General features: G+C 47.5%; 1 protein-coding gene across 1 annotated transcript in view; it reads left to right on the forward strand.

Moving 5' to 3' along the window:
* Positions 1 to 687: 687 nt before the first annotated feature.
* hcfc1b (host cell factor C1b) overlaps positions 688 to 12,533 on the forward strand; it is a 32,269-nt gene continuing 20,423 nt past the window's right edge. The window contains exons 1-10 of the mRNA XM_078254128.1: positions 688 to 1,458; positions 2,123 to 2,271; positions 2,755 to 2,915; positions 4,770 to 4,972; positions 5,060 to 5,144; positions 5,415 to 5,521; positions 6,532 to 6,711; positions 8,991 to 9,275; positions 10,312 to 10,463; positions 11,602 to 11,736. Coding sequence (XP_078110254.1) covers positions 1,287 to 1,458; positions 2,123 to 2,271; positions 2,755 to 2,915; positions 4,770 to 4,972; positions 5,060 to 5,144; positions 5,415 to 5,521; positions 6,532 to 6,711; positions 8,991 to 9,275; positions 10,312 to 10,463; positions 11,602 to 11,736 — 1,629 coding nt within the window. The 5' untranslated portion in view covers positions 688 to 1,286. The remainder of the gene's footprint in view (positions 1,459 to 2,122; positions 2,272 to 2,754; positions 2,916 to 4,769; positions 4,973 to 5,059; positions 5,145 to 5,414; positions 5,522 to 6,531; positions 6,712 to 8,990; positions 9,276 to 10,311; positions 10,464 to 11,601; positions 11,737 to 12,533) is intronic.

Genomic DNA, 12,533 nt, shown 5'->3' on the forward strand with positions numbered 1-12,533 from the left:
GTTACTAGTTACTTTAGTTACTCTACTACATTCATCTGTTACAGCTTTAGTTACTAGTTCCAGCTTTAGTTACTAGTTACTTTAGTTACTCCACTACATTCATCTGTTCCAGCTTTAGTTACTAGTTACTTTAGTTACAAGTTACTTTAGTTACTCCACTACATTCATCTGTTCCAGCTTTAGTTACTAGTTACTTTACACATTAAGATTACTGCGCATCAAAAAACAGTTGTGTTAAATCAGCTAACATTTCAGCTGGACTTGTAGGCCGTTATAGTAGTAGTTTCGTTTATAATAAAACATTGTAATTAATAAACTAGGCTATATGTGTTTTGTGTGTGTGTGTGTGTGTGTGTGTGTGTGTGTGTGTGTGTGTGTGTGTGTGTGTGTGTGTGTGTGTGTGTGTGTGTGTGTGTGTGTGTGTGTGTGTGTGTGTGTGTGTGTAAACACCTTAATGTGTAAAGTAGCCTAACTAGTAACTAAAGCTGTGAGATGAATGTAGTGGAATGAAAAGTACAATATTTCCCTCTGAAATGTAGCGGAGTATAAAGTCAGAAAGAAGAAATGTTAAGGAAGATTAAATGGCCCAAAATCTCTAAATTGAAAATGATATTGTAGTGTCTCCGCATACTCGTTTCGCTGTTGACTGCCACCCTGCGGTGGATCTGTTGGCAGTTAGCAGTTAGCCACCTAGCCTCTCTCTCTGTGCGTTGTTTGGTTGCCGTTAGCAGCAAGATGGCGGCTCCCAGCCCGGCGCACAGACCCTCTGCTCTTCACATTTAACAGCAGCTCTCAGCCTCCACGGTACCGCCTCACACTGACGCATGGAGCGGCTGTGCAACACATTCACCCGCAGCTGTCTTTCTGTTTTCTTTTGGTTTCTGTTAGCTCGAGGAGCTACCGACTTTGCACTAGTGTTCACCGGGCTAAAATGGCGGACTGCCTGCTGCAGTCTCTGGGCTAGTTAACACCACACTGGTCCCTGTTAGAACCACAGACTGGATCACCGGAGAGGGATCCGCAGAACCCTAACCCACTCTACAAGACTGAATCTGTCTGCAGGAACACACTGTGATTCCGTTAGAAAGAGCGAACTAACGTTACGTAGCTTCTGTCAAATCAACCGGCTAGTTAGCATCAGGAGCTAGTTAGCAGGCCAATGCTAATCCTGAGTCGCTGTTAGCGAGCCGGAGACTTTAACCTTTTCGACACTTCTCTCGACTTAATTTTTAATTTTTTTGTACCCTCACTGAAGACTGGGATACTCGGGCCCTGACAGTAGCGTCATGGCATCCGAACCCGCGGTGCTGAACCCCCGCTGGAAGCGCATCCTAGGCTGGACCGGGCCAGTTCCGCGGCCCCGGCACGGACACCGAGCCGTGGCTATCAAGGAGCTAATGGTGGTGTTCGGCGGAGGGAACGAGGGGATCGTGGACGAGCTGCACGTCTACAACACAGGTACTGGTACCGGTACCGGTTTAACTCTTTAAACCTCTATAAAGTACCGTAACGTGTGGACAATATGCACATCTAACGTAAAGCTAGCTATATGAGGAAGTGCTAGCTGTGCTACGTTTAGCTTCTGTTAATGCTAACTGGAAGCTAACGTGCTAATTTCATTTGTTTATATATTGTATCATGTGTATGTGATTGAAAACTGATGCTGGCTGTTAGGAATCCACATAGGGGGGGTTAGCTAGCTATGCTAGGGTAGCTCCTGCTTGTTGAAGCTAACGAAGTATCCGCATGCTAACAGGATTAGCTGTTTAGCTAACAGAGCGGCTCCGGCAGAAACAGAGAGAAATGGCGCGTTTTAACTGAAAACAATGGCGACGTCACAGAGACACACCCCTCTGGTGCTGCAGCAAAAAGAGATGGAGACGTGGAAACATAAACATGTAAACAACTGATATGAAAACATTAAAATAGCCTTGAAAACTGACATTACAATTTGACATGAAAACTGAATATTAAACCATGAAAGCTGACGTTGAAAACTGGCATTAAAAACTGTAATAAAAATATAATACCATGATAAGACATGACTTGACTTGAACGCATGCAAACTGACAAAATGACTGCAAAATGACTTGTTTGTTTTGTTGTTTTGTCCTCCCTGCAGCTACCAACCAGTGGTTCATCCCCGCAGTACGAGGTGACGTCCCCCCCGGCTGCGCGGCGTATGGCTTTGCGTGTGACGGGACAAGGCTGCTGGTGTTTGGAGGGATGGTGGAGTACGGCAAATACAGCAGCGACCTGTACGAGCTGCAGGTCCGTGAGAAACACCCGCCTGGGGAAACACCTTGGGGCTGGGGAAACCCCTGGGGGGAATCTGAGGGCTGGGGGAACATTTCATTCATCATTCATTTGATTTATTATACAGGAAAGTTAAAAGTAGCATTAAGTTACAATATAGACGGGCCTGACTCAGTTTAAAAACTGGTTTCCAGCAGGTTCTTGTTCTGCAGAAATCTTAAAACATTGAATACAGTTACGACACATGAGGACAGAAACATTTGTACAGGACATTAGTATGGGCTAGACAGATACAGACAACTAAAAACAACAATATAGACAGTGCAAACAAGACTTGGACAATACATGAAGCAAATCAATGTGTACAAGTGTGACTGTTGAGAAGGAACAGTTTGTGTGCCTTTTTGAAATATGTGATGGATGGTAGTGTTCTGATGTGATGGGGAATATCATCACAACATCTGGGGGCTGCTGAGTCACTATTTGTGTGTCCTTCAGGCGAGTCGTTGGGAGTGGAAACGTCTGAAGGCCAAGGCTCCAAAGAACGGCCCGCCCCCCTGCCCCCGCCTCGGACACAGCTTCTCTCTGATTGGCAGTTGCTGTTACCTGTTTGGAGGACTGGCCAATGACAGTGAAGACCCCAAGAACAACATCCCCAGGTAGGAAACCTCAGACTATCCTCAGTAGGGTTGGGTATCGTTTGGGTTTTCTCCGAAACCGGTGCTAAAACGATACTTTAAAAAAAGTTCTGGTGCCTGAAACGATACTTACACTTACTACGAAACGTCAGTTGGCGACATTAAAGAACAGCTTGTCTATTGCTAAGGACATATGCTCTGTTGCTGTTAAACAACGAAAATAAATACCTCTAGATGGCAGAAGGGTACTTAACAACAACAACAACAACAATAGCTCGAGTTTCTTGAGGTGCACTTGAATGCACCATGAATTTACGAGGTGCAATTGAACGCACCAGTAAATCCTGTTGGTGTTGTTTCTCCGGCAGTGTCCATGGTTTCTCAAAGTGCAGCTAGTGTCCTCCATGTCTTTAGCTGCAGGATGTTGGACGTCTCTGTGTTGGGATCCTTTTCAGTGAAATACAGCCACACGTTAGACCAGGGGTCTTCAACGTTTTTTAAGCCAAGGACCCCTAAAAGAGATGGAGCAGGGACCCCCTACTACATATATTGTATAAAATGAAGTTGGATAATAAACAGGGACTACAATAAAGCCTTTATACCTTTTTGTGTAGAATATTAAGCTACTCAAATAGCCTACTAATTGTTGGCATGGTTTTATAAGTAGTAGTATGTAGCACAGTGAACCCTTAGGACTGACTAGGGCTGGGAATCACCACAGGCCTTACGATCCGATATCATCACGATACTTATGTCACGATACAATATTATTGCGATTTTAAACGTATTGCAATATTCTGCGATATATTGCAATTTATTACCTTTTTTTTCCAACTTCATTTTCAAATGATGTCCCCAAATGTTGTCAACATCTGTTTTATCTAAAAAGATAGATAGAAAAGAAAGGTTTGTTCACCTCACTTCAATTGTATTGCTGCAAAATGGGATTGTCAAGCAGACAAACTGACCAACACATATGTAATAAAAGATCGATTCTTGGCGTCTGTGTATCGACACAGTATTGCCACGGAAAATATTGCGATACTATGCTGTATCCATTTTTTCCCCCCACCCCTACCGGACCCCCTATTGAAGATCCCTGCGTTAGACCGTTTAGCTGTCAGCATTTTAACCGTGTTTAATCCAGCTACAAGCAGCCGAAATGGGTTTCCTCAGGAGGGTAGCTGGCGTCTCCCTCAGAGATAGGGTGAGAAGCTCAGTTATCCGTGAGGAGCTCGGAGTAGAGCCGCTGCTCCTTCACGTCGAAAGGAGCCAGTTGAGGTGGTTTCGGGCATCTGGTAAGGATGCCCCCTGGGCGCCTCCCTAGGGAGGTGTTCCAGGCACGTCCAGCTGGGAGGAGGCCTCGGGGGAGACCCAGGACTAGGTGGAGGGATTATATCTCTAACCTGGCCTGGGAACGCCTCGGGATCCCCCAGTCGGAGCTGGTTAATGTGGCCCGGGAAAGGGAAGTTTGGGGTCCCCTGCTGGAGCTGCTACCCCCGCGACCCGACCCCGGATAAGCGGATGAAGATGGATGGATGGATAATCCAGCTACTAGCTAACGGTAGGCTGACGTTACCTGCTGCAAGTGTAGTGGTAACTAGCGTCACTTGCAGTGATGCTTCTGTTGCCTGTTAATGTCAGTTTCGGAGCACCAGAGGGCAGCGCAGACATTTAAGTGGCACCGAAATCTGCGTTGACATTCGATCCGGTAGATACCGGTCGTTTAGGCAGCGGGTTTCTTTACCCAGCCCTAGTCCTCAGGTACCTGAACCACTTCCACTGTCTGACCCAAAACTAGCGTATAGACGAGTAGCCTACCTGTTGTTCCGGTTTCAGAGCATACCTTCTCTTCTCTTTACCCGTCCCTCTCAGGTATCTGAACGACCTGTACAGTCTGGAGCTGCGGCCAGGCTCCAGCGTGGTTGGCTGGGAGATCCCGCAGACCTCGGGTCTACCGCCGCCGCCCAGAGAGAGTCACACGGCCGTAGCGTCGAGCGGGCGCTCAGCCAACAGACTCATCATCTACGGAGGGATGAGCGGCTGCCGGTTGGGAGACCTGTGGGTGCTCCACATAGGTGAGACATGTTCGACAGGTGAGACGCGACTGATAGTAGTAGTCTGACATCTGTTCTGATGGTTCCTGTTCTCTGATGGTGTCACAGACTCTCTGACGTGGAGTAAACCGGACCTTAATGGATCTGCGCCACTCCCCCGCAGCCTGCACTCTGCCACCACCATCAACAACAAGTAATACTACACACACACACACACACACACACACACACACACACACACACACACGTTGATGCATCTTTTAATTGGACATTAATGCTTGAATCTCTCTCTCTCTCTCTCTCTCCCCATCTATCTGTCTCTCTCTCTGCCTGTCCCTATCTATCTGTCTCTCTCTCTGCCTGTCCCTGTCTGTCTGTCTCGCTCTCTCTCTCCGTCTGTCCCTCTCTACCTGTCTTCCTGTCTATCTCTCTCCGTCTCTCTCTCCGTCTGTCTGTCTGTCAGGATGTATGTGTTCGGAGGTTGGGTTCCTCTGGTGATGGATGATGTCAAAGTGGCGACTCACGAGAAGGAGTGGAAGTGTACCAACACACTGGCCTGTCTCAACCTAGGTACACACACACACATACACACACACACACACACACACACACACAGTAATACATGTTCACACACACACCCTCAGGCTACATCTACACGTTTTCATTTTTAAACGGCGCCTTGAGACAAAAATTGGTCTCCGTCCACACAAGAGTTTCAGCTCCAGTAGCAGAACTAATCCCCGTCAATATTAACACATCTGACATCACGTATCACATGACCATTCACACACACACTGGGCACGTGCGTGTTGGTGTAAACAGGAAGCAGATTGTCTGACGTTACTCTGCGGTTGTAAATCACGGATGTAGAAGTTAAAAATACAGAAAAGACTTTGTAAAAAGAACAACAACGGTGGAAAGTACGAGCAGGGCCGAGGTGGAGCTGGAAGGCCTGTAAGCTCCCTGACTGGAGATAGTGTGGATGTAGCCTGACTTATAGAGATCAGTGACATGAGGAGGATGACACTGCAGCTTGTCTGTCTGACTACCTGTCTGTCGGTCTGACTACCTGTCTGTCTGTCTGTCTGTCTGACTACCTGTCTGTCTGTCTGAATACCTGTCTCAGTCTGTCTGATTACCTGTCTGTCTGACTACCTGTCTCTGTCTGTCTGATTACCTGTCTCTCTGTCTGTCTGATTACCTGTCTGTCTGCCTGTCTGTCTGACTACCTGTCTCTCTGTCGGTCTGACTGTCTGTCTGTCTGACTACCTGTCTGTCTGACTACCTGTCTGTCTGACTACCTGTCTGTCTGTCTGACTATCCCTGTCTGTCTGACTATACTCTGTCTGTCTGATTACCTGTCTGTCTGTCTCTCTGTCTGTCTGATTACCTGTCTGTCTGTCTGACTACCTGTCTGTCTGTCTGACTGTCTGTCTGTCTGACTACTTGTCTGTCTGTCTGTCTGAATACCTGTCTCTCTGACTACCTGTCTCTGTGTCCGTCTGACTACCTGTCTCTCTGTCGGTCTGACTGTCTGTCTGTCTGACTACCTGTCTGTCTGATTACCTGTCTGTCTGTAGACACGATGTGTTGGGAGACGGTCCTGATGGACAGCGTGGAGGAGAACCTCCCCAGAGCCCGAGCAGGTCACTGCAGCGTGGCCATCAACTCCAGACTCTACATCTGGAGCGGCAGAGACGGCTACAGAAAGGCCTGGAACAACCAGGTGTGCTGCAAGGACCTGTGGTACCTGGAGACAGGTGAGAACTACTGCTACACGTGTGTTACTTCGAACAAATAACATCCCCACTAGAGCTGTAACAATTCCTCATTTTGCTGTACAATTAATAGTCTCTGAATTAAAGGAACACGCCGACTTATTGGGACTTTAGCTTATTCACCGTATCCCCAGAGTTACAGAAGTCCAGACATACCATACGTATTCTCAGAAGGCGAAGCACTGCTACTTACAAGTAGCAGACGTAGCAGTGCTTCGCCTTCTGAGAATATAGTTCCCAGTTTGTATACGGTTAGAATAGGAACATGTTGGCGTTATTTTGTCACTTATTGGGAGCAGTAGGCTAGATGGAGCCGGTTACCTCCAGGATCTGTGCTAAGCTAGGCTAGATGGAGCCGGTTACCTCCAGGATCTGTGCTAAGCTAGGCTAGATGGAGCCGGTTACCTCCAGGATCTGTGCTAAGCTAGGCTAGATGGAGCCGGTTACCTCCAGGATCTGTGCTAAGCTAGGCTAGATGGAGCCGGTTACCTCCAGGATCTGTACTAAGCTAGGCTAGATGGAGCCAGTTACCTCCAGGATCTGTGCTAAGCTAGGCTAGATGGAGCCTGTTACCTCCAGGATCTGTGCTAAGCTAGGCTAGATGGAGCCGGTTACCTCCAGGATCTGTGCTAAGCTAGGCTAGATGGAGCCGGTTACCTCCAGGATCTGTGCTAAGCTAGGCTAGATGGAGCCAGTTACCTCCAGGATCTGTGCTAAGCTAGGCTAGATGGAGCCAGTTACCTCCAGGATCTGTGCTAAGCTAGGCTAGATGGAGCCAGTTACCTCCAGGATCTGTGCTAAGCTAGGCTAGATGGAGCCGGTTACCTCCAGGATCTGTGCTAAGCTAGGCTAGATGGAGCCGGTTACCTCCAGGATCTGTGCTAAGCTAGGCTAGATGGAGCCGGTTACCTCCAGGATCTGTGCTAAGCTAGGCTAGATGGAGCCAGTTACCTCCAGGATCTGTGCTAAGCTAGGCTAGATGGAGCCGGTTACCTCCAGGATCTGTGCTAAGCTAGGCTAGATGGAGCCGGTTACCTCCAGGATCTGTGCTAAGCTAGGCTAGATGGAGCCAGTTACCTCCAGGATCTGTGCTAAGCTAGGCTAGATGGAGCCGGTTACCTCAGGATCTGTGCTAAGCTAGGCTAGATGGAGCCGGTTACCTCCAGGATCTGTGCTAAGCTAGGCTAGATGGAGCCGGTTACCTCCAGGATCTGTGCTAAGCTAGGCTAGATGGAGCCTGTTACCTCCAGGATCTGTGCTAAGCTAGGCTAGATGGAGCCTGTTACCTCCAGGATCTGTGCTAAGCTAGGCTAGATGGAGCCTGTTACCTCCAGGACCTGAGCTAAGCTAGGCTAGATGGAGCCGGTTACCTCCAGGATCTGTGCTAAGCTAGGCTAGATGGAGCCAGTTACCTCCAGGATCTGTGCTAAGCTAGGCTAGATGGAGCCGGTTACCTCCAGGATCTGTGCTAAGCTAGGCTAAAAGACCCTAGGTTGCATTTTGGCGAGAGTTACGCTTTAAATATGTGGTCTTTTCCTGGTTATGAAGGATGATTATCATGTGAAAGCACCAGTGTCAGCTGCGTGGTGGCGTGAGCGTGTCAGCTGCGTGGCGTGTCCGTTTTTATTTCGGCTCCCATGGTAACAGGTTAGAGCGTGCACACTGCCTGCGTGACACGCACGTCTCAGGCGAAATAGCATGCTAGAAATAGGACCGACGCCTATTTTTCACGCCACACGCAAGCGTGTTGGAAGCGTTTCCAGGAAAAAAATAGAATAGGAAAAGATGATTATATGTCATTTAGACACAAATACATTTAATAAATGACATGTTGATGTTTGAAAGTCTCGAGGTTTTGATATAAATGCCGATATAAATGTAATATAAAAAAATATATATTGCACCTGTCAATACAGAACGAAATATTCCGGAGCCTATTTTGTCGTCAACACTGCCGACGTTGTCTTTGCTGTAATCAGATCAGTATATATTTATGTTTAACATCCATATGTTCAGACAAGGCTAGCAGCAGCAGCATAAGCAGCGTAGGACACGTTTCTGGTGTGTTAAAGACAGAGAAAACGCCACGCAGCTGCCACGTAACAGAAACGCCACGCTCACGCCACGCAGGCAGCGTGCAGGAGGCCTAAGTGTCTCCGTGCAAGCTCGCAGAGCACGCACCAGCCATCTACGGAGGCCCGCCCCACGCTCACGCCGGAGTGTAACTGAAGCTTGACCCTGTCCCACGTGTCTGTCCTCAGAGCGTCCCTGCGCGCCCTCTCGGGTGCAGCTGGTCCGGGCCAACACGGCGTCTCTGGAGGTGAGCTGGGGACCGTCGCAGACCGCCGAGACCTACCTGCTGCAGCTGCAGAAGTACGACATTCCCACCACGCCTGCCTCTGCCCCCGCCCTCAACCCTGTCCCCACGGCCACACCCAAGAGCCCCGCCCCCGTCGCCACGACACCGGCCAACCAAGGTGTCCCGCTGTCCGGCCTCACACTGGTCCAATCCCCCGCTGCCTCCTTAGCCGCCGCTAAAGCACCAGGTAGGTTTACACACACAGTGTCTGCGTCAGGGTTCAACGAAGAAAGGGCGCAAAATGAACCTAGGGGGTTAATAACATATGTGTACCGAGTCGACCGTTCTCTGGGATCTGTTTTCATGCTAATCTAATGCGTCTCTAGCTTTAAACAAGCTAGCGCGAACCGCTGATTAGCTGCTAACGCTAGCGTTCGGGCCAGAGGGTAAATCTCTATTTCTACACCACTAACAAGGCTCAAAACATCACCACACTTCAACGGTAGCATCATGAGGGTCCCTACATGTTTTTTGTCTTTCTAAACTATCTTTTTAATAAACTGTCTGTACACTCTCAAAGTTCTCAATGCTTCGGTTAACATGTAGGGACCCTCATTATGCTACCTTTGACGTTTGGTGATATTTTGAGCCTTTTTAGTGGTATAAATAGCATTTTGTTTTTACTTTCCCTGTGCCCCGAATACTAGCGCTGTAAGCTAATCAGCGGTCCGCAGTAGCGTCTTTCAAGCTCCAAACTCATTGGATTAACATGAAAACATGTCCCAGAGAGCGACAGAGTGGGTACACATCTGTTATTAACCCCTAGGTTCATTTTGCGCCGGAATTGTCCTTTAACAGCACTTAATAAAACATTGTAAACATAGGATTGTTATTTTTCATATTGGGGGTGGCAGTAGCTCAGTCAGTAAGGGAGTTGGGTTGGGGACCGGAGGGTCGCCGGTTCAAGTCCCCATACGGACCAAAGTATGGTGGTGGACTGGTAGCTGGAGAGGGGCTCGGGGCGCCCTTCCATGGGCAGCCCCCTCACTCTGACATCTCTGCATTAGTGCATGTAGAGGTACTGAGCATGTGTGTGTAATGGGTATAATAATAACAGAATGAAAACATTGTAATTTCCCCTTAATTAATAAAGTATACATTATTATTATTATTATTATTATTATTATTATTATTATTATTTAAAAGACCTAGATATCATTGTGAAACTGCGCGTAGAGCAGGTTGCCCTGGATGCCTCTAATCCGTTTCCTGTATTTCTGCAGCGGTCCTGAAGGTGGCAGCAGCTCCGGGGGCAACAGCAGGCGGAGCCTCCATCGTCACAGTGAGACAGGCCACGCCCAAACCCCAGGTCGCCCTGACGACACTTCCTGCCGGTGTTCGTATGGTGGTACCTGCTCAGGCCGGTCAGGGGATGGTAAAGATGCCTTCGTGATTCTTATCTCGTTTTAAACGCACATGTTGGTATGACACGCTCCATCCTGTGGCCTTCCTCAGTGGAGGGAGTCCAGTATTAAACAAGATCGCTGCAGTCGGCAGCGGGGGAAAAGAGGAAGATCCTTTTAGTTTAACATGAAACAGCCCCGCAATCCCCATCACCAAACCCACCAGACTCCATGTAAATAATCAGGACTTTTATCATCGTAAAACACACTTCATTCAAAGTGGACAGAAACTAAATAAAACTATCAAAAGCCGTCTTGGTTCATCTTCCCACTGTTCCAACAATCACCACTCTGGTTTGGTTGAAATAAACCCTTAATTCACCCATTTACATGTGGAAATATGCTGGCTCTATACACGCTAAAAGTCCTGATTATTTACATGGAGTCTGGTGGAGATATGCTGGCTCTATACACGCTAAAAGTCCTGATTATTTACATGGAGTCTGGTGGAAATATGCTGGCTCTATACACGCTAAAAGTCCTGATTATTTACATGGAGTCTGGTGGAAATATGCTGGCTCTATACACGCTAAAAGTCCTGATTATTTACATGGAGTCTGGTGGAAATATGCTGACTCTATACACGCTAAAAGTCCTGATTATTTACATGGAGTCTGGTGGAAATATGCTGGCTCTATACACGCTAAAAGTCCTGATTATTTACATGGAGTCTGGTGGAAATATGCTGGCTCTATACACGCTAAAAGTCCTGATTATTTACATGGAGTCTGGTGGAGTTTGGTGATTGTGATTTCGGGGCTGTTGAATGTTGAACAAAAAAGATCTTACGCTTTAACAAAAAGCCCGGTTCTCAGATGCCGGTTACAAATTTCTTACTTAATACTGCACCATTTTCAAATATTTTTGTTCATATATTTTGTTCACAATGATTTGTTCATATCATTGTTAGTCACTTAGACAGAAATGCCTGGGAAAATAGGGTGAAACTACCCTTTTAAATAAGTACGTAACTTCAGTTATGTGGATATATGACCACATGTTGTCATGTGACAACAAATCAGTATTCACATGATAACTTATCAATCTCCAAGACAACTGAGCAACTCTGAGCTCTTTCTTACCTTCCTCCCGTTTCCTGTCTGCTCTCAGCCAATAGGAAGCAGTCCTCAGATGAGCGGCATGGCGGCTCTGGCGGCGGCAGCTGCAGCGACTCAGAAGATGCCCCCGTCCACGGCGACGATGATGAACGTCCCCGCAGGAGCAACCCTAGTAAAGACGATGGCTGTGAGTTCAGGATCCAGCAGTCTGCCGCTCAAAGTAGCTGCTCCAGTTACAATAAGACCAGCTAGGGGTCGACACGTGCTGGTTTTTCAAGGCCGATACCGATTATTAGTAGTTAATATAACATATATTTGGAACCGATATGCATTTACAGTGAAAATGAAAATCTTTAAGTCAAGATGAAGATGTTGCAATGTTAAAAACTCCAACACAAACCTTTGTTTAAATGCCTTAAAGTGCTCATATTATGCTCATTTTCAGATTCAAAGTTGTATTTAGAGGTTGTACCAGAATAGGTTTACATGGTTTAATTTTCCAAAACACCATATTTTTGTTGTACTGCTCATTGCTGCAGCTTCTCTTTTCACCCTGTGTTCAGGTCGCTGTAACATCTTTATTGGCAGTCACACATGCTCAGTACCTAGGTAAGGACTACTAGCCAGTCAGAAGCAGAGTATGAGGGCGTGCCCTGACAGTACCTAGGTAAGGACTACTAGCCAGTCAGAAGCAGAGTATGAGGGCGTGCCCTGACAGTACCTAGGTAAGGACTACTAGCCAGTCAGAAGCAGAGTATGAGGGCGTGCCCTGACAGTACCCAGGTAAGGACTACTAGCCAGTCAGAAGCAGAGTATGAGGGCGTGCCCTGACAGTAGCTAGGTAAGGACTACTAGCCAGTCAGAAGCAGAGTATGAGGGCGTGCCCTGACAGTACCCTAGGTAAGGACTACTAGCCAGTCAGAAGCAGAGTATGAGGGCGTGCCCTGACAGTAGCTAGGTAAGGACTACTAGCCAGTCAGAAGC

Source organism: Sander vitreus, chromosome 7 (assembly GCF_031162955.1).
Source record: "Sander vitreus isolate 19-12246 chromosome 7, sanVit1, whole genome shotgun sequence".
Taxonomy (NCBI): Eukaryota; Metazoa; Chordata; class Actinopteri; order Perciformes; family Percidae; genus Sander; species Sander vitreus.